Genomic DNA, 24,575 nt, shown 5'->3' on the forward strand with positions numbered 1-24,575 from the left:
TTTTCATTATCTACATTATATTGTTCGAGCATTAAAATGTCTTAAGTATATAGCTTATCAATTTAATATTTATGTCCGAAATCAAAGATAGCTGATTATGAAAAATCAGTTATAAATACGCAATTAATGACGAATTTACAATTATAGAAAACTAAGTAGATGGCTTCTTTTTTCGTCTATTAGCGAAGCTGTTTGGAGATAAGTGTAACATTTTAGTCTTACATTTTAAACATCTCCAATATAATAACATATTGAAGATGCTGACTTTGCCTTAGTATTTTTAAAACTAATGTGCAACTGCTGACCGCTTTCGTCCTGACAACCTGGTGGACGGTGGTCATAATACGCAATAATTAAACAACGAAGCACTCATTTAAACAACCGTACAACAACTAATGCAATTGAATAAAGAACAATTTTTAAAATGGACGATGACAGATTTCAATTAAAACAAATTAGGTAGCAGATTTGAACTCATAAAACAGTTTAAGTGTTTGCCAATACCATAATATTATATTTTTATTCATAATAAAATACATGCATACCTAATAATAATAATATGACACACAAAATAATATTTTTAACCTATACCTGTAGTAATAATTGTTGCTACAAACTGTACAAAGTATAATAGACTGTCCTCGGTCTGTGTAAAAATGGGATAAGAAATATTGTTTAGTTTTTATAATTTACGGGGTGCATGTCACGTGTTCTCGAAGAAAAATTGGGACGTCGCTATAGTAAACCCCCCAAAAATAACCGGAAAGCCATTCGGAAGGAATTGTTCTGAGTCTGAAAAATGGAAAGAAAAATATTCCTATACGCGATAAACGTATTAATAAAAAATATTTAGGCTGTAATTTATTAATATTATGTATAAAATAACCATATTTTACAAAAATAAAAATAAAAATAAAAGTGGGACAACGACCCATGATAATAGATAGCATCCAGCGTCACAGCGGGACACATAGTCAAAAAGTAAATAAAACCTCCACTTACAAATTACTTTGAAACAACGTGCAGGATTGTAAATTTGGGCATATAAGAGCCAAGAGGTAATCACTGACAACCATTATTTTGTATAGAAGTTTGGAATTGTTTTTACGGTCTACGTGACGATTTACCAAGGACAAACAACATTTCAACAATATTGATGGCTGGCATAGTATATTTTTCGTATTAATCAATTTTACAAAACCAATTATTTAGAAATATATCTAAAAAATGGGAAAAATTATGAATCTATTTGAACAATTACGAAAAAAAAACAAAAACTTGCTGGGTGTGCACAACAACAACAACAAAAAAGATGTTCAGACGTCCAGTATCAAAAACAATACAACAATTATTATAGGCAAGCATATAGGTATAGTATAAGTACTTTTGTATATTATACTATTATGAAAATCATCCATGATCCACCCTAGTCCCAATTTTATACTTATTATAAAATATTCCTCTTAATTTAAATTTATTTTAATAATATTATACATACACAGAGTTATTCTCTAAGTATGTTCAGCCCCATTTATTCTTAAATAATGAATAAGTTCAAATTCTGATTTTTGGAAATTTTTTATAAGTACTCCTTGTTTAAAAAAATTAATTTTTACTGCCATAGAGTACTCCTTTAATGATAAGAAAATCCAAGCATTTGAAAATATGGCCTTTAAGTGTACTTAAAATTCCAAAAATGAAAAGTTAAATAAATACATAATTAAAGGATAAAAGCCAAAAGGGAAGTGAGCATCCTGTATGTATTTCGAACAAGACATTAAACATTTCAATATTATCTGCGGGTACATAGTTTTTCCCAAACTGTAAATCACTGTCATGCACACTTCACTTTTACATTTTTACCGTGATATACTATAGAGTGTATTATTTATTTATTTGTGGCTTGATTCAATAATTGCATTTTATTAAATAATTAAATTTATATACCTTTATATATATATAAGTTTTTATTTTACCTTTTTGAATTAAAAAATATTACGTGACAGAATACACTTTACCTGTACACACCATTAGTCTGTGTTTTGAATTTTTATTATTTACACATAATAATTTTAAATTATTGTTACTAATTAATTATATTATTACAATAATATAAAATATATGTTTTATATGCACGTTGAACTTACCGTGAACGTGTGAGAATTTATTATATAGCGTGTCTTTATTGGTACATGACATGAACACAATTAATCGTAAATAATCATGAAGGTGACGGCAAAGAATTGAAAGTTTTGTTTATTAAAGTGCTTTAAATCGACTATTATGGAAACGAGATTCTGACTTGTACAGGTAGTACTGCAATATGACGTGATGCGGTAACACATTTTGAAACTTGAACATTTATCTAGAATTTTCAATTTTTCATTGCACCGGTATTTCAGGTATATCAGGTTTTCTAAAATGAACATGGATATTTGAACATTTCCAATGTGAGCGTATTGCGGCCGTATTATAAGTATTGTACGACAATAGCTGGGAAACGTTCAAAATAAATATTATTTAAATGTAGAATTTTGTACCTAATATATTTAACTATTTTGTTTTTCATTTAACTAATAATTTACCTCTAAACTTTTAACTGTAAAGATTATTTTATAATACCAAAGAAAAATTTGTTGTTTGACTTCAATAAATATTCTATGGACATAATATAATATAGGTAAAATATGAGTAAATATATAATGTAGTTATACAGTACATTATTACTTGTATAGTCTAGTACCTATATTGAGTTTAAAGAATATAATTTTCAACATTTATCTACATACGAGACTACGGAGATTGCATAACATTATACTACTATATATTGGCATATTACCTGTAATAATATGATAATACTGCAATTTAACAATTATTTAGGGTAATTGGTATTTTCGAGACATTTCACAAGAACATATACTTATATTTTTTACCACCTGTAGCAACAGCAAATCAAGTGAGTTAAATGTATTAATATTTTATAGCATAATATTATGGACATTCGACTTTTATATAAGCCGCGAAATGTGGCTGTAGTACCTATACCTATAATACCTATAATATAATTTGGGTTAAAACAAATTAAATCCGTTCAATACAATATACTGTTTCAGTTTAATTTTAATATTTTAATATTATCTTGTCGGCTGTATAGGATTTTGGAATCGAATTTTGACAACGCAATAATGATGCGTTTAGAAACGAACGTAATGAAATGTCGTTGAGGGTCGCGGTACGGGTCTGTGCGAATTTTCCATGGAAAACGGGGTGGAAGCTGTAGACGAGAGGGCGTGGTTATTGATTTTCTACAGCAATGCGCGAAAAGTGCGACCAGCTGACGAGAAAATGTGAGTTAGTCTTCACTATCCGTACGAGTGTTGTGAATTTCCTGTACGGTGTCTTACTAGTTTCAAACGGCGTCAAAATGAATATCTTATACATCCTCCCGTTACTATTGCCTCTCAGCTATTGTGAATTCGCGTTAAACAGTAAGTAAAACACTACTATTACTCACGCCCATATAATAAGTATATATATAAACAAATGAGACCTGTATATCTGCTGTTATGCTTGATTCGTTTGTAGACATAAATATGTGCACGAGCGACAAACACAGCGGTTGTGTTTATAAACCAGCATTTTATAATATAATAGCGTGTCGAAGGGATTTATAAATCATTTAAATATTTTAGAGTTCAAACAATCCATCACTTTGATCCTTTAACTGTTTAAATTATGTTCTGTAACACACATAATGTAGTAATATGTTATTTATTTGTGGTAGTCTGCAACTCGTTCATTGGAATTCTACACATTTCACGCGTGGTGTAGTCTTGCGATTAATATATTTCGTCTTATCATAACATATATAAGATTTGGGCACGCAAATACGTATTGACGTGTTATGTATACTTAGATTTTTGTGTATATACACGAGTTTAATGATAAATTGATAACGTTGAGCCAATAATTTTAAATTGTTACGCAACGCGTGTATAATATATTACAGCTAATAATAATAATAATATCCTAACAAAAATCGATTGTCGTTTGTTATGTTATTATTGAAGGGATAGTGAAACCTTATCTCGTAACAAAACTGTAAAACTAGAACACGAATATATACACTATCTAAATTCTAAATCATAGACCTTACACTAAGTAGGTTTATCTGAATATGAGGTGTATGATGTAAACGCATAAATATTTAAATCAAAGCATAGATGCAATTTAGTCCTTTAAATTACAGAAGCTAGACATTTTTTTTAATGATACAGATTACAGACTCGTTTTACTCCCAAACACCATACTGCACTTTGCATTTATCGTCAAACAATATCATAAACAGCATTTATGGTTGAGCTAAATTGAGTATTGAAGTATCCCATCCTCAAAAATTGCATTCGTAAAATCTGGAAGATTTTTTACATTATTCTATTCAATAATAGAATAATCAACTGAACTCTATTATTAAAATGGATCATAGTATCATACATTTATTGCCGGTTTGTGAATAACCTCACGAACAACAGTTTTTACATTTTTTACTTTTCCGTTTCCATAATATTGTAATTTAGGTACATTTGTTTTAATTGTTGTCGTTAAACGGCTCAATTCAAAGCGATATCGTTTCCAGCAATTAATATTTAATTGATTTTCGTTTGTTAAAATAATGTAGTTAATTTTCGACCAACCGACGAGTCTATATTGTATTATTAATTGTTTCGCATTATTAATTAATTTTTAATTTATAATTAGATACGAAATTCGAAGGAAACCCTTACAAAAAACATCTATTTGATGACCTTCTGAGCAACTACAATCGGCTGATCAGACCAGTCCAAAACCATTCGGAGAACTTGACCGTTTGGATGGGCTTAAAACTCACACAGTTAACCGAAATGGTAATGGGTGCGACGATGGATAGTAATATAGTTAATGATGTGTATTTCAACACATTTTTTGTTTTAGAATCTCAAAAGTCAAGTGATGACAACGAGTGTGTGGTTGATCCAGAAATGGTTTGACTGCAATTTGAAATGGGATCCTAAAGACTATGGTGGCTTAGACAAGTTATACGTGCCTTCGGATCATATTTGGTTGCCTGACATAGTTTTGTTCAACAAGTAATAATCGTTTACTTAACATTAAACTATATAATTCGTAAACACCAAAATAATAATATTATAATATATTGTGAGGATGCACTAAAAATAACTTTGCACTGTTTATCGTCATTCATAAATCTTCATAAATAATTTTTTAGTCTAGTGATTTATTACGAAAACAAGCTGTAATTGTTGCCAACGACCACACATAGACGTCTAGCCGCCTAACGAAAAACCGATTGTGGGTGGATAATAATATTTCGTTGACATTTGTCGTTTAGTGTTTTCATAATATTTATAGTAAAAATTCCAATCGAAATCCATATAGTCATTGGTGAATAATTGTATAATGGAGGAGCACATAGTATAATATGTATATATTTTTTTACATATATGTACTATCGTCTATCTTACAATATATATTTATATTTTCTATTGTTTATTTGTTACGGAATGTTCGTTTGCCCTTGGGTTTGTTTTCGTATCGAGCAATATATAAATATTAAAGTAGATTGTAGGTACGTACGTAAATTATGAAGACAAACTGTAAATTCATTTTAATGCTACTAAATTTATCTCAACATGAAATATACTACAATTTTATGATACTAATAATAATAATTATAGTATTATTAGGTATATTATACGGTTAGAACTATAGTAATATTTTTGAATAACGTAAGTCCTAATCTGCTCTGACGGGTGACGAGTACAATAATTGAATTTCACATAACTACATAAGTATACCAATAATTTAATGGACATAATACAATAAATAACATAAGCCAATCTAATGATCTAAGTACAGGGATAATTAGATATTTATAAAGTTATTTACCAGATACTAAGATACCTAGGCATATAGACAAATAGTGCACTCATTTATTTACTAATTTCCGGCTTTAGGGTGAAAGTGAGACTAATGTTTGTGTATCTCATTAGATTATTGTTAAATACATATTAGGTATGCTGTGTATAGGTACGTAAATATGATATATAAGTGGAGATGTTTTATTAGTTGAGTAACAAACGGTGATAAACCGTTTTTTCGATTTTACTCGTAAATCCAATGAATCCAATGAGAACTACACCAATAAAATTAGATGTTTTACAAATTGATGATTAATAATTAATAATAATAATAAATTTATTAAATAATAATAATTAATAATTAAAATAATTTATACATTTACTGCGCAGTGCCGACGGAAACTACGAAGTAACCCTGATGACAAAAGCTGTGCTCAAGTATACCGGTGAAGTACTATGGTCACCTCCGGCCATCTACAAATCGTATTGCGAGATAAACGTTCTGTACTTTCCGTTTGACGAACAGAACTGTTACATGATGTTCGGTTCGTGGACATACAACGGAAATCAGGTAGATGATCAATAATGTTTATACGTTTTGCTATTATTTAATCCCATCTGACGACGAGCCAAATTAACCGCACTTACCCTTTTACTATATAAACAGGTAGACTTGAGGCACATCGACCAATCGCAGGGCAGAAACCGCGTGGATGTTGGCATCGATCTGAGCGAATTCTATCTATCCGTCGAATGGGATTTACTCGAAGTCCCTGCGGTCAGGAACGAAGAGTTCTATTCCTGTTGCTCAGAATCGTATACGGGTGAGTTGAAACATTTTTAAGTTTTCCTCGCAAACCGTGTGTAAATGTTGTCGAATATGCAAAAGACATAATATTTCATTGCTTAAGTATTATGCACATACACCGCTCCTACATTTAAGCTCACGCCGTAAAATATGTATCAACATAAAAATAATATGGAGGTACGAGGTATCCATACTATATTTATGCATATATGATACATACATTAATATTATGACGATTCGGGCATGGTTATGACTTATGAATTATATGCTTATATACATACCTAACACTATATGACATATGGCAAGTCGTTCAGATAAATTATCAGAGTATACTTAATACATATGTATATGAGATTAAATGTACGTACCTAATATTGTGCACAGCTTGCGCCAAGACAAAATATAAGGTACCTATACTATATTCGAGAAACATGAATTTTAGTAGGTAGGTATATTATATTTGCATGTAAAATATATTAATACAACTATCATAATATGAACATACTAAATAAGCAGATTATTTATGTATATGATATATAACATTATGTCTTACATCGTATATGGAATAATAAGTGATTAAACGTACAACATTAAGAACAACTTTCGCTGTAAGAACAAAACGGTTAGGTACCAACTGCAGTAGTTGTCGTTATTGTGCGGGTCTTATACGAGATTTTAACATAGGGCCAATTAACCTCAAATGGATAGAATACATTTAATTTTAAAGAGTAATATTGTGCTATCAATAATGGCTGTGCGTTTTTTTTTTAAGTGTTATGCCAACGTCAACAGAAAGTTTAAGGCGTATAAGATCTGCACTACATTATCTAGGCAAAGAACAATAATAAGATATAGTCATATAGCTAATATATAGATAGTAAATTAGTAAATAATATTATCATATTTTAAACGTTTACAGATATATAAATATAAATAATATGTTAGTTTCTTCACTGGCCGCATTAAAATAAAAAATCTTTGTGTACGGAATAATGTATGATATATTTTATAAACGTTAAAATACCATATTTTATTTTTTCATATTTGGTACAAATATCTCATTTCATTATCGTAAATTATATATTATGACGTCCTAATATTTTCGTTAAAACTTGATTATTATGTACCAATGCGTCATCATGATAACTTAATGACATTTTTGTTGTGGGTATTGACGTATACAATTTGGTAGGAGATTATATTGATAAAATTATAATCAGTTATTTTCAATAATCACGTACTATTTGAAAAAAATTACACTTGACTTTGATAAAGCAAAAAACCAACAATATATAGGTAGGAAGTATAATAATATTATATTCAAAGTTGAAATACTTACGTATTTCATTTTTTGGTTTAATACTAGTGACTGGGCATTAAGTAATATTGAGTATCTTACAAAAAAATGCAGACCTGAGTTATATACCTAATAATAATTATAATATTATTTCATATATAATATTACTAGTTGTGGTATTAAAGTAAAACTCAATACCGACTATCATACAACAGTATGAATAGGTTCGTGGTATAAAATGCTAAAAATGAATCTAAATATTTTGATAACTTCATTATGTATTGTAAATAATAATGTACCTACGTAGTGGTGAAAAGTCCCTACTTCGATTAATATTTTTTGAGTGACAATAAAAAAACTTGTATTGTCATGTAAATTGTCAAGATTTTTTTTACTAAGCACAAACATTTTCATCAACAATTAAAATAAAAATACTAAAAATCAGAAAATTTCAAATATATATATATACAGCTTAATATTCGTCTTAATATTTTGACTAATTTACTAAATGAGTGTTTTTTTTGTCCTTAGTCATATTACTTACATATATATGTTAGTGCTTATGTTACTGATATTTTATGAAATAACAAGTTTATTTTTTAATATTAGTAGGTATAGATTAAGTATAAAATATATAAGTGAGTTAACTAGTTTTTCGTATATAAATATTGTTCACTAGGTTAGAGCGTTAAATCAATTGTACAAATGGTTTTTTTTTTGTTAATTTACTTTACATCTAATATATCTTTACGGCTATACAACATAAATATTTCAGTCATTAAATAAGATTGACATCGTAATTGTCATCACTCGTCCTACACATACTTAATCTGTCATATACTATAGACAAATATAAACTATTATTTCTAGTATGTGTTAAGTATATATACTGTCTACTTTAATTTGAATCAAAATTAAATAGTACTTAATGATTAAATAGTCTACAATATTTAGTTGAATTATAACAATTAGCTGTTTTCTGTATTTTTATTTATATAACAGTAGCATACAGTTAGTAGAAAAGTATACAAGAAGATAATCGCATACATTAGCGAAATGCATTTGGTTAATCTTACCTTACCGATTTTCTGAACTCAAAATGTACTATAGAGAAAGGTATACTGGGGACGGGACGTAAGTAGTATGATTGTAACCCGTTTTCGACCTTTTTGATGTGGACGCAATACTTACGTATGAAATAAATTCTGGAACGTAAGCATAGCCTCAAATTACCAACTAGATCCAAATTGTTATCAGAAACCACGTTTTTAAAGTGAGAATTTTTCAGACATAACTTTCAACATAAAGATGCGACGCAAGACTTTGTTCTACACGGTTAATTTGATCATCCCTTGTGTCGGACTGACATTCATGACAGTGTTGGTGTTCTATTTGCCATCTGACTCTGGTGAAAAGGTAATCAAAATAAATAAATACATTTTATAGACGTGTATTTGCTGCAACTTTAGAAAAAAAATGTTGAAATCAAAAAATCATATTGGATTATCAAAAGCGCTAAATCTGTAACATTTTACGTGACATATCGACTTTAGTCGCTGCTACAAGGATAAATAACCTACACAAATAAACCTATGCAAACCATACGGACTTATATCTTTAGACTGATCAAAAAATATATAAATTCACAATTCAGTATAAATTAAATAAGCAAAACATATTATACATTGAATACACTATTGGTATATTAATTAATGAATATACAATGTAGATAATGCACTAAAGTAAGCAATTAACAAATTTAGGTATCTACAACGTGTTACTGTATACAAACAACAATACTTAATAATACATGAAATAATGTAATTTATTTTGTAGCGATTAAAATGTTACAGAAATGTAGTTAAATATTTTAAAGTAACTTACACCTAATGCCTAAATCCTGATACCGATCACTGCTACAATTTCATCCTTTAATATATACTTCAGGTGACTCTGTGCAGTAACATACTAGTGTCGTTGACTGTGTTCTTCTTGCTGCTAGCCGAGATCATCCCCCCGACGTCTCTGGCCGTTCCGCTCCTCGGCAAATACCTGCTGTTTACCATGGTTCTAGTGTCCATGTCAATCGGCATGACAGTGGTCGTGTTAAACATCCATTTCCGGTAAGCGTGCGTTTACCGTGCAGGTCTTATCGCTATACATGATATTACGTCGGGCGACTTTTAACCAAATCGAATCGCTTATAAAGGTCACCATCAACCCACACCCTGTCGCCTTGGGTGAGAACCGTGTTTCTGCACATGATGCCACAGATACTTATGATGCGCCGACCACCGTATTCGCTGATGACCAACGACGGATTCCAAAGCTCACCGGGTTACTTCAACGAACTGGACTACAGGTATTTGGTCCAGCTATATAGAATATACTCACTGTTGAACATACATATTATCTACTTATTTTCGAAAACAATGTTATCTGTATTTTAACGTCTGAATGTCTGTGACGGATATGAAGCATCGTGTTCAGACCATTAGTTATTATACTTACTAAACGATAATGTATTATAATTCACAGTCGAGACAGCATAAGCGATAGCGGTGGAACCGAACAGAAACCTCCATCTTTGACCCAGAGACACTGGTCCTTCAAAAAAATTCAATCGGTACAGCCTCACAACTATCGTAAGTCATTATTCAATAATTTAATGAATATATTTAATAGTATAGCACCTATACCTGTAGTTTTATTTATTTATTTTCTCACTATTTGTGAAAATTATTTATAAATACTGTGCAATTTAACATAGATAATATTTTATATTTGTATACCTAGTCCATTATACACACGTAGTACCTATGCGGCTATGCATATTATAATATGACATGTACTATCGTACACCGACTAATGGAAAATAATTATATTTTTCTAGCGGAGAATGTAATGCCAAAGACAATGTCCCCAGATCTACTCAAGGCTTTACAAGGGGTCTGTTACATTGCTCAACATATCAAAGACGCAGACAAAGATAAAGAGGTAAATTAATAGAATATAATAATCAAATATTAATTTAATTATACATCATTGTATATTATTCAAATAGGTTAATGGCTTTTATAAGTTTTAAGTTGTTTAATGTTCGTATAATATAGACACGTGAATTGAATAATAATATTTATAATATATAAATGCAAATAAACTGTGTAGGACGTAGGTACCTATATACATTTAAAAAATAATTCAATTATTGTAATCAATATACTATCCCTTTTACTTTATCTTCATTCTACCTGCATAATAAAGATTATAAACCATAATTTTCATAAAGTGCTGAACATTTTTGTGATTTAAACGAATTAGTTTCATAGTCAATCGCATTCCGATTCCCTTTTGCCTATCTTTAATTTATTATCAACTGTCACAAATCAAATGATTAATCTTAATTTACAAATAATGTCCACGTACTTTGTCTCAAACAAAAAAAAAACTTTTAAAAGAAATTTAGCAGTGGACTATGTAATATACATTATACATATATTCACTTATCTTTGTTTTTAACCATAAGAAAATAGTGTAGGAACATCTTACGTTTAATTTGAACCAACGAATAAAAAATCTATTTATATTATATTATTTCATTTTTTATCTATATAGTATTAAAGTAAGCAATTATCGCAACTATCAATTTATTCGTATATTATTTGAAATAAAACTATTTGTTTGATGATTTAACAAAATATATGGTATTTTAATCTAAATTGATTCGGTCATAACTTATAACATTTACTGCGGTTCTAATGTTTATTTATGTTTTTACAATGCAACTAGCTCGAGTACCTACTTAATTTTAATTTCCTGTCTTTAAAATGTAAAAACAAATCAATTATGAGCTGTGCGAAATAAATGTATCGCCTACTTATTATACAGTTACGATAACACGTTTATAATTTAAATTTTAGTTAGTTTTATAGATCACGTATACATGGCATATATAAATATTATGCCATGAAACATGCACAAAAAAAAATCACGGCACTAAGGTTAACTAAATAGCAATCATATAACTTTAATCATCTAACTAAACCTATTGTATTATGAGTTATTTATACCAATGCAATATACATTTAAATGAATTATTGTAATTTCAAATTGTAAAATTCTGTGCTTGTTTTGCAGTTTACTTTATTTTATTTATGTATATACAATCTGCCAATCTAATATTTACAAAAATCATGTGTGCTCTTAAAATATAATATGTAAAATGACTCTATATAGGTAGCTACACTAAAAAAAATTACTAATCTATAGTGAGTGACTTTTTATAATAATTTGACAGTTTATTATACGATTATTTATTAGATAGGTATGTATGACATTTTATAAAACGTTTAGATTTTCAATAAATAATAGAGCATTACAATGGACATGCACACCCTTGTTTTCCCTTTTAATAGTAAATTTATTTGAGCTCTGATTTTATGAATCTTAAAGTATACATAAGGACCATACTTTAAATACATTTGACTATCTCCCTATCCCAACGCTGCAACCATTTAACGAAAATAGTTGATGTCATTCGTGCATAATTTAATTCAAATATTACTAGATTATCAATCGTAATTACTAAACACACTCGATAAAAATATATCCGATTAAATTATTTTTTAGATAAGCTGTAAACATTTACATTACACTCATTAGGTAGTTTATTTTGGTAATTGATTGATTAAACGGTCGTCTTAAGTGTCTCTATTAGTCTATCAGGCGAAGTCTGTTGTACCTACATAGATATTTACACCATTTAAGGAGTGATCTGGGGTAATATAAACTTATTTTGTTCAAATGAAAACCAACATTTTTTACAATTAATTTTTTTTGAATGAGTAGTTGAAATGAGTAGTTTCTAAATTATTTTAATGTATGTATCTGTTAAGCATATAAATAAGTACTATTCTTTAAAAATGGTTTTAAAAAAATATAAAAATGTTTAAATGTGTAATATTTAATATGTACTAGATAGTAATATATACCTATACTCAAAAAATTATTATGAGTTAGAATATGTTATTATAGATTGATAAATAACTACTAAATAGTAGTGAATATATAATTATTAAATCAACATAGACTCAATTATTTTTCAAGCCTATCTTATACTTTTCCATAAATAACTCAAAACCACTCGTTCAAATTTAGATTTAGATACACCTACAAATCCACTGCTCAATAGTTTATAAGAAAATTGGTTATTTTCATTTGAAAAAAATAAGTTGGTCGATGTCTAATGGACACTCTATAAATAAATTATAGAATTAGTATTTGATTTATTTAAATACTTGAATATATGATTCTTGAATATACTTAAAAATAACATGCCTGTTGAATTACCTTCAATATTGAATCAAGTATTTAAATTTATCAAAATTTCAGTTTCAAGCCAAAATTCCATATTTTAATCAAATAAAAAAATTATAGATAAAACAATCGTTTGTAATTATGAACTTTAAATATCTTTAAAAAACAATTTTGAATTACGATTAGCCTATCATAATATGGTTAACGTTCTATTAAATGTTCAAATCTTAAAATATAAATTGTACAATTCAAAGACAACACATTTTTATAACTCAATGTTAGACTAAAAATTAAAAATGGCTTAAAAGTTATTTATTCTACTTTCTACCAAAGCTAAAAAAATAAACATAGCTAGATATGTAAAGGTTGATTGAATCTAAGCATTAATAAATGTTGACATATTTAATAAGAATTTTTCTAAATTGAAGTGTAGAAGAATATTCACATTTAAATGAAAATCCGAGCCCAGTAATTATAACTTATAACATATTAAATCAAAGCATGCTAGAAAATTGTATAATAAAATTAACAGCGATACAGACGATGAAAAAAACAATAATCACACAGTCCACATTCGTAGTGACTCATTAACACCTCCATACCCACATCGATTTCCAATCACATATTATTTCGAACTATAATTTATAAACATTTTTTTACAAATACGCTATGCATACAGATTACAGTCGTTGATCGAAGTGATGTAGATATTCAGAATTAACCGAGGCACATCTCGTTAATATTTTTACACTTATACTTATACTTAGTCCATCTCCATTCTCCGTAGGTAGTTGATTTTTTTTTAAGTACCACTGGCAATAATAATTGTTTATATCTCAGAGCTCAATAAACAATGTACATAAAATATAATTTAATGCGATGTATGTTTGAGTTATGTTTGGGTGTTTTTTCCGGGGAGTCTCCTATATTAGTACCTATAGTTGCACCGGGTTAGGTCCAAGACTTAGACGGATCTCAGTGCTAGAGCACTGCAGGTTGTGTATCAGTTTTTTAGGCCGGGGCTAAACAAATATATTTGGCGAACATTTATTCTCGTGTGATTTACACGACCGTATGTGCATAGTAATTACAATGTATAACAATATTATATTTCAGGTGATCGAAGACTGGAAGTACGTTTCGATGGTGTTCGACCGGTTCTTCCTGTGGGTGTTCACTCTGGCCTGCATAGTGGGCACGTGTGCCATAATATTCCAGGCACCCTCGCTGTACGACCAACGGCAACCCATCGACTTCCAGCTGTCCAGCATACCCCGCCGACGGAGCAACCTGGCGCTGCCGCACGAAATCGACTTTTACGAACGCACTTACGGTGCCAACTAGAGTACCTATAACTATTATATTTTATAGATATATCCGTTGAAATCCCGCTGCAGGCTCATTATAAAATGTACATAATTGAATATATACTTATATACGTAGATAACACACACGTGTTTATAGGTTTACCGAATAAACGATATACAGTGAAACCTTTAAATATCAGACACTATCGATACCTGAAATGTTGTCCGCTATTAGAGGGTGTCTACTACTCAGTGGGTTCAGTCTGTAGGAAGTTTATATTTAGTTCCCTGCAAGAAAACGTCCGCTATTTGGAGGTGTCCGCTATTTAGAGGTTACTCATAGCCCATAGGTAACATAAGACACGTCTGTAACACTCGCAAATTATCGAGCTACCTGTTAATGCCACGTTTAGCACCTGCACTTGTCAAACGCATCGACTGGTGCAGTGGCGCAATTATAGAATAGAAAAAGGGGGGAGTGGAAAGCTTTCACCCCCTTCCACCAACGAAAAACCCAGACCCCAAATGGTTTGGATTTTTTGAACTCTGTCTTGGCCGCGGGAGACTTACACGCATAATTTAATCGTGAAAGAAAGATAATACTATAGTGATTATAATAAATCGTATCGACGAAATATCACCACATCTCCATACATCGTATTATATTAAAAATTTGTATTAATCAGCTGGAACGCTATATGGCGTATCCATAATCCATTATTATATTACGCGTCCGTACGCGTTTAACAAAATATAATATTTATACGTGTGAAAAAAAAATGTTTCATTTCCTTCACAGCCCTGTGGACGTGGTATCTTTAAATAGTTCTAGCCTGCGCACGCGTCGCGGCACTATTTTTTGTTGTTTTCTTTTTGCATGTCCGCAACGTACGCAAGTCGTTGCCAATCAGACACTCCGAAAAACCCGCGTAGGCACACGTGCATACTAAAATATAATTGTGTTCTATACAATACGTCAATATACAATATTATAATAATTATATGAGCAATGAGCCATGAGCGGAATCCGCAGCGTGCAGAATCTGCACGTTTATTGTATAGACATTGCGTTTAAGACGTAGGTACTAATGAGGTAAAATGTGAGGAGAGGTAGGTATATAACTATCTGTATGACTGTGTATACCTCACAACATTTAGTGATAGTCATTCATTATTTCAAAAACTAAAACGTTTTTGAAGATATTTTTTTTAACATTACTTTGAGTAAATATTTGTTGAAAAAACAACATTTATCTAAAAAAAATATAGTTTTTATCGTTATCAATATTTTAAAACTGTTCCTGTTTTTAATGACGAAATACATTTTTAATTTCTTATTCTAAACTAGAATATTTTTTGGAGTACTTAGATAGGTATTTAAAAACCAAAGTATGGACGAGTAGCTTATGAGTTATACGCGTAAGTTGGTATTTAAAGTTTGGATGAGCGGACAGTAGTGGTAAGTACTACAGGCTACAGTGGCACAACGGAAAATATTGGTCTATTACTATTATCATCTATACTTTAAATACTTACGACTACTAAAACAAATTACTTGTCCGAAATGTGTTTTTAATAGATCGAAATACTGTGCTTTGCAATATGAAATTAAAAATGTATGTTGTAATTCAAAAGCGTAGAAAACTTAAAAAATTAGTAAAATTTATAATTTTTTTTTCATAAATGTTGTTTTATTATAACTTGAAATTATGTTAAAGAAATATTTGGAAAACCGTTAGGATTTTCTGAAATAATGAGTGATGTTGTACTACGATATGTGAATCAAACCGTATACTAGCTATACACGCTGTAACTATAAATTATGTTTTTGGGATATTGTTATGCGGCGAAATATAACGCATCCTGATGATTATTGACGTTGAACGATGAATATCTTGTATATAATGTGTATGTTCTATATTCTATAGGTATATGAGCAATAAAAAAGCTGATCGTGTGATATTTTATAGAAATCAATCATTTTTTTTAAAAATTATATTTAACTGTTCAAATAACATACTTACCAAAATTACCGAAATATAGTGTATACACGGATATAGCGTTGTGATAATACACATGCTAGTATTATGTTATTCGAGTGATTAATATAAATATTTCGGATCTATGATGCGATGTTATAAAATATGCATTTGAACGAAAATCGCCATCGTGTTACAACAGAGCTTGCAGCATTAAGGCATTTTTAAAACTTAAATAATATCAATTTTCACTTCTTCACTACTAATAATTTTAATTTTGTCTGATGCTTCAAAGAATAATGTTTGCCTTTTGTTCTTTTAATAGTTATACATGCTTCTTTTCACTTATAACCACTCGCGAACTGTATCCCTATAAGATCCCAACCATATCCCTATAAGATCCCAACCGTATAAGGATGTCATAAGTACATATATTTATGTTTTATTACAGATTTTCATTGGTAAAATGTCCGTCGATTAATTCGATGATTAAATCGATTAATCTGTGCAATAGAGTTGGATATAACAAAAATTGAAAAATCATAAAATGCACGCAGTTGTTTTGAACTCTAATTTACATCAATAAGTCAATTTCACAAATATTTCACGTACTTCAGGTTCTGATTAAATGTGTACTTACAACAGCCCATTTTAATATAGAACTGGCCATATTGATTACAGACTTGATCTTAGATCTGAAATGATAATTATTATATATATATATATACATCAACATCCGATTGATATAATGCTGCCCTATACATAATGTGTTACAATATTTTTCTCAAACTAAATATTGTATTATTATTATTATTATTTAGCATCGAGAGGACCTTTTACTGCAGATAAACCCCTTCTCCCCGAAGTTTCGACATGGCCGTCTATCGGCTATAACAATAATAATAATACACATTCAAAACGCTGCACACAGCACGAATTATTCGCGAATAAATGTATGCACCTATAAAATATTAAGACTTAACAAACAGTGGGATCGTGTTTCGAGGTCAAAGAGCGTTGCGTTTATATACTATACACATATAAATTTATACTTATGCATTATGCTTGTCTTTTTCGCTTTTGCGTTTAAACGTTGCATGCTTTGTAGACATACCTATATAGGTACATATCTACTCGAAAGGCGGACGATGTCTGCAGTCGTATAGATTTTTTATCATAATCTATTCAAATATTTTTTTTTTTTGCTATTTAATGGTGCAAGATTAATGAAATGCTGTAGGATGATACCGCAAGATAACTTGATCGGCAGAAGGAATTATTAAAATCCAAACAAACGCCGTTCGTCCGAAACTAAAGTCGGCGGGGCAGTTTAGGTGATATTATAATATCGTGTTTGCCGAGCATAATTTTATTTTAGCGCGGGTATCGATATCGAAATCGTCGGAGTAGTGTGACATTCCTGTTGGATAAGTGTATACATTATACATTATACGTTATAAACTTATTATGACCTACCGCAATCTTTGAAGTACATAATTTATTATTATACCTAACTGTTATTTAATTATGTATATACACAAAATATGTATCGTACTACCTATATCGATGTATTTTTATTATCTGCTTGGACGGCAACTTTCTAAAAGTATACATAATATAATATTGTATACATACCTATTATTATATTATTATACATTATTCCTTTTTTAAAAAGCGTTATATGCATCATCATATATTATTCATAAACGAAAAGTTTAAGTTTGCTCAAACAATCTATCGAAAGACTACATGTACATTTATTATTATTATTACCTAGGTATATATTATTATGCTCCGACACGTATTCATCAATATTATAATAGCATATTATAAAGAATATTTACATTATTATAAAAAACTGTGACTTACTACGCGTGAAGTTTGTCAATCGACCGTCCGTATAAATGTATAGTTTTCCATTAATGTTTGTAGTTGTTTACTTTTTATGCGTTTTTGTATTATATTGATGATATCGTTATCGGCTTATCGCCAGAATAATTGATTTTCGGGGCGTTCATTTTCATTTCGTCGTGTCGATTGTAGCACAGAACAAAAATATGATTGTAGTATTAATCGGTTAAGTCTTGCCGTCGGCCGCCAAAACGTAGAAAAAAAACCGTTTCGTCTGGTCGCGCCAACAACAAACATTTAAAAAAAATTTAAATAAATAAATAGAAATAACGATCGTGGACAAAGTAGACATTGTGATGGACTTTAGCGTTAGTCTTCCGGTATACCACGTGATCCTAGTGGCAGAAACAAATCAAGTTTCACCGCCTGTGTATATATAATAGGTATATATATGGATGGATCCCCCTGCTCAATGTGCACAGATTTATGTAGAATCGGATGAATAATGTTGTATATTAATGCTCTAAGTTTTCAGAACTGTTTTCATATAATGTAAAAAACATGAACTTTTTTTATGTACGTCCTATGTCTATATTATCTATATGTGGGTTATTTGCGTAATATTATTCTAATTCGTTGAATATACCCAATTTATTTAAGTATTTTTAAATTAATTTTGACGGCCGAGTCCGAAGGTTTTCTACACAAATTGTACTCAAAGAATAGCAATCTATTCAAATATTTTTTTTTTTTAGATTTCACCAAAACGTAAAATAATAGGTACTCATTTTCATATAATTATCGATAAATATTATTGTTAATTTTTTGTTACACTATTTACTTGCAAATAAGCAAATAACAGTTCAATACAAAGGAATTTGGGTTAAGCCGTGTAGAATAATTATTTAAAATGATCGTTCAATGTTCACGATTCAAACCGGAACCTCGTAAGAAAATTAATTTGGTCAATTGATACAGTTAAAATAAATTGAACTAATACATTATGATGCTTATATTATAAATTTGCATGCAAGTGCGGACTGGTATCAAATTAATATATTATACTTTATATAAAGTTACGCAATCGATGTTGTAGTATTTTATGTGTGAAAATATAATAATAATGATGGTGAATGCGAAATAATGTTTACATGCTGTATTTCCTGTATAATACAATAAAATATAATTATAATTACACTCGCTTAAGAACTTGAAGTATATTACTTTATTTTAACATTTTCAATGAATTCATAAAATCCCATTAAGTTCAACAGTGTACAAAATATTAATTAGGTATTTAACTTGCTAATTCCTTTTTTGTACACAAATGTCTTTTAAATTATTTTCGAAAGATATTACACTAAATACCTTAATTATTGTTATTATTATAAAAAGTACTTTAACTTTATTATTGTATACTTTTATGAAGTTATAATAGTAGTTACTAGTTTGTAAGGTTTACTTAAGTGTGTTGTAGCAAAATAAAAAATTATAATTAATTATATAGGTAATAATATGTTGTATCAATGTAAATATATTTTAATAAATTGAACATTATAATGCATAAAGTATATTATTTTGATTTATTGATTTGTGGAGAAAAAGAAACTCAATTTGCAATAGATGCGTATAAATAGAACAGTATACAATCTAAATTAATAAATGGGCAAATAATACAAGCAAGTAATATGAATAATAATAATACATAATTTGATAAAATTGTAAAATTAACAGATTTAAATTTGTTTAATATCATTACCTACCGAATATTACAATAAAATAAATCTAAATTATCAGAATTACCTAATAATTTAGTTAGAATTAAAAATTGAAATGTACGAATATATTTTGTAAGAAAAATACATTATTATCTCAAGTGTTTTTCAGATTGATTTTAAAATTAGTTTAGAAGACGCTATGCACCCGCACGTATTGTCTTCGTCTTACAAATGTACAACACAGCAAAAATTGTTTTGCAAAGAAAAGAACCGAGAAGGCTACAGACTACAGTCGTAACTAAAAAATTTAATCTTCGAGAAACTTAGAAAATGTTGCTAGCCGGGCTGGAAAGGAGAACTTTGGTTGTGAAATATCATTTTTATTTTTTAATTTTAAGTTGACTTGAAATATTTATGTTTTATGAAAACTTTTTGCAAAGTGCGGCGTTGCATAAATGAATTAATGCCAAGTTATAGTTAAAATATTACTAATTTCAGCATCATTTGCATTCATTGATTTAATAGTTTTATTCATTTTAGCTACATCGGCAAAAAGCAATATTTTTAAAGCTGAACAAATGCCTCAAATAACTAACCTATCATTAATAAATGAAAACAATAATGAAGAAGATATAATACAATCTCCATAGGGAACTGTAGAAGACGCTTGGATGGAATAAATAATTGTTATAATATGAAGACTATACAGACATAAGGTTGTTGTTATTGTAGTATGTGTACCTAAATGCTGCTGAAGTGTTTTAAATATGCGTAACGTAATCACATAACGAATAACGATATTCCAACGAATACATTTGTAGTAATTATCGTAGGTACGTTAATTTTTAAATGTCTTGGGTGCACATATTGGATCGAATATATGTATATAAATAAAAACTCTTGAAAGCAATGATCCTCCAAGGCCATTTGTGAGAGTTTATGCGAGCGTAAACACATTCAATTTGATAAGAATAACTGAAGAAGTTACCAATTATATATTTGTACTGAAATCGTTTATGGTTTACCTAACCAACACCGAAAATTCGAAAACGACAATTTATAGTTCCGTGACATATATATAAATAATGTATAAACCAATCAGTGGCAGTGAAATAATTTTTAGAGGGGGTGGACTGACTTTTTAACATGCACTGTTTGATCATTAAAAATATAATTTATGGTTATAAGATTATTAATATTGAATGGGCCATGGGGAGGAGGATCTACAATTCTCCCTCATCCATTCCCGTTTGACCGCCACTGAAACCAATTCACCTATACGATCTTATACTTTATAATTATAGATCGAACATAATTGGATAAATAAATAAAAACTTTTAATATCTGTTTGTATATTATGCATTCATCAGCTGAAGTCGACGCCATGATAGTCTCGGCGACCGTACAATATAAAATTATTTCCAAAAACAATGGGCAATATATATTTTCGAATATCAACCACGGGGCACGGAAGTACCGGGTGACCGAGTAAGACACTCATTACTTCAAAAACTAATAACGTTTATGAAGATATTCTTTTTATATAATATTGTAAGTCGTTAAAAAACAAAATTGTTCTAAAAAAATTAATTTCTACTATTTTTTTTTTTTTATCTAATTTTTTTATCATTTAACACATTTTTCCCAAAAACGTTGTTTTGCAACGACTAAAAATTATGTAACAAAAATATTTTCAAAAACGTTAGTGTTATTTTGTAATAATAAGTGTCTTGCATTAAATGGTTCGTGGCTATTTTTTTTATAATTAGTAAAGTAGTTTTGTGACTAGAGGGTCTAGTTATTAACTACTGACAGCCTTCCCAGCTTCCGTCCCTCGCGATTCCGGTTTCGCGATTTAATATTTTAACATAATCTCAGGTATATACCCACTACCTATATACTCGTTGTATCATGTTGGCAGACACGAACCGAGGAACCTACTGCGTAGCAAGTTGGTCGAGTGCTCAAATGTAATAATATGATGTATGTCGGTATAAAGCTGCTGCCACACCGTATTATTGTACTGTATTATTATATATTATATTATAGGTAGTATTGTAGTAATTAATATATTTTAATATTATTTTATTATATAGGTACCTGCATACCTTTAACGAGTAACAATGTCGATTTGTGTATTATTCATCGGCTTACTTATAATGGATGCAAGCACAGATAAACCGCGAACGATATATGCCGTTTTATCGCCTAGGCAGAAATGCATTTCTTTCGTTATCTGAATACGTTTGTTTGCAGTGAAAAATAAAATCAAACAAAACATATTTGCATTAGCATTGTTTTTATTCTATAATTATTATAGAATAAAGAACAACAAACACTTCCGATTAAAAATAATTGCGTTCGCCTGGCAAAATAAATCGTGGCATGAAAAAATATAATAATGTTTTAATATTATATTGTACGTGAACGTGATCGTTTAGCGAATTTACTAATTGATAAGAGTCCTAATAGTTCAAATGCAATATGTTTATATACAATATATTATTATACTATATAGGACATGGGTACTTTAAGGCATACGTTATTATAGGTTATATATTATTCTATTATTGCGAATAGAACAATAGTTTTTTTTTCTTTTAATATTCAATTTAATCGGTAAGCTTACGCATTTTAAATCGAATGCAATCAACCTCAATATATAATAAATATCATTATTATGCAACGATTTTATATCCTCGTAAATATTTGAAAACGATTTTGTTATTTTATTTAAAAATTTTTTCTTAACGCAAAATAAATAATATACACAGCTACATGGGTAGGTACCAACCACCGTATCACAGCTGTGACGGATGACTTTACAAAATGTACAAACATAATTTTCTTTCATTCGGAGTTCGGACGCCATACGATGATAACTTAGGTACTTTGTGTCTTTGTGTGTGTTGTGTAGTCTAGTTTATTATGACTAATGGTGTGATATTACTGCAGACTACATACAGTATACACAAACAAATGGCTCTCTAGTCACATACGAGTTTATCCAAAGGGTCATAACAATTAAAGAGACGAGTGTGTGGCAATAGGAGAAATTCATTTTTATATCATTATTGTAAAAACTACGAAGACAGAAAAACGGGATGAACTTATAAATGGAATTAAACGATATACAATTACGGTTACACACACACACACTCACTCTCAGATTTTATAACTTTTTCATAGTATGGTTTATGTGGTTTAACATTTTTTTTTTTTATATTAAGCTGATGTTTAATCATTTTTTTCCTCGCACAAAAATAACATGTGATGTACTGAATATGTTAAACAGCATATGTGCAAGGTTTTTTGAACCGTATCAAATGTTAAACAGCTAATGAGACATTTTTTATAGACGTCTGTGTGCAGGCGCAGCTAGTATAATAATTAATACATTAATATACGCGCCCATGTGGATCAAATATACTCATTGCAAATGTGTTTCACAACATAATTTCATCTCTAAACGCCATTAAACATCTTGTTCTTACCGAGTGTTCACTAAAAAAATTATTATTAATCTAAAATCTTATTCGTTTTTGCAATAACTCTCACATTTTAATTATTATTTTTTTTTTATTATTCATAGATACATAGTTTAATTTGAGGTCTAATCTACTGTAAATTATTTTTTTTACTCAGAAAGTAGGTACTTGTATTTGTTTTATAGAATAATAAACTGTAGATTGTCGAATTCGAAGTTTTTCGAATTTAAGGACAAATTATCTCCGAAGCCTAACAACTAAATAGATTGGTAAATCAACTAAAGCAGTGAAATAATAACACTAGTTATAATTAAAAATATAGGTACTTACTTTTTAAATCAGTTTGGTAGCTTGCTGGTATTATACGTGTATTTTCTAAAAGTAGTCTCTTATGAGTTTATTTATCACTAAATTATCAATATTTGTAATTGACAATAAACTGTATATTTGTGTATCAGTACATAATAATATTTTATATATACATTATACATACTGTAATTTACCGTTAAATAATAAGAAGCGAGTGCATTATTGCGTTCATCAATCATTCCCGAAGCTGAAGATAACAATAATGCTCTATTGCACATATATAATAATGTATGTTATAAAATATATAACTGAAGCACATGTTGCAAGCATAAATTTAATCGCAAATAATTCGTGAAATTAATTTTCTCGAATACATTAATTAGTAGACAAATTATGTATACAACAATTCATTTCCGGTTTTCGTGATAACCGCTATTGTCCGTGAGGTAGGGACGTAGTGCAAATATCATATTTTTTTTTCACCCTCGTAAAATCAATAGGACGCAAGTATATACACGACCCTCCCCAAGACTTATTTAATGCGACTGCACCCGTAATTTCGTGAGGTTAGTGACATTATACAT

The 24,575-nt window shown here is 29.4% G+C and overlaps 1 protein-coding gene across 1 annotated transcript; it reads left to right on the top strand.

Moving 5' to 3' along the window:
* Positions 1-3,122: 3,122 nt before the first annotated feature.
* LOC111031806 (acetylcholine receptor subunit beta-like 2) lies at positions 3,123-15,912 on the top strand. Its single transcript, XM_022311907.1, has 11 exons — positions 3,123-3,488; positions 4,759-4,904; positions 4,972-5,126; positions 6,309-6,489; positions 6,586-6,742; positions 9,312-9,439; positions 9,971-10,146; positions 10,233-10,385; positions 10,562-10,668; positions 10,917-11,020; positions 14,456-15,912. The coding sequence occupies exons 1-11, from the start codon at positions 3,314-3,316 to the stop codon at positions 14,681-14,683; spliced, it is 1,710 nt and encodes a 569-aa protein (XP_022167599.1). The 5' UTR covers positions 3,123-3,313; the 3' UTR covers positions 14,684-15,912.
* Positions 15,913-24,575: the final 8,663 nt, after the last annotated feature.

This window comes from Myzus persicae, unplaced genomic scaffold (genome assembly GCF_001856785.1).
Source record: "Myzus persicae strain clone G006 unplaced genomic scaffold, MPER_G0061.0, whole genome shotgun sequence".
Lineage (NCBI taxonomy): Eukaryota > Metazoa > Arthropoda > Insecta > Hemiptera > Aphididae > Myzus > Myzus persicae.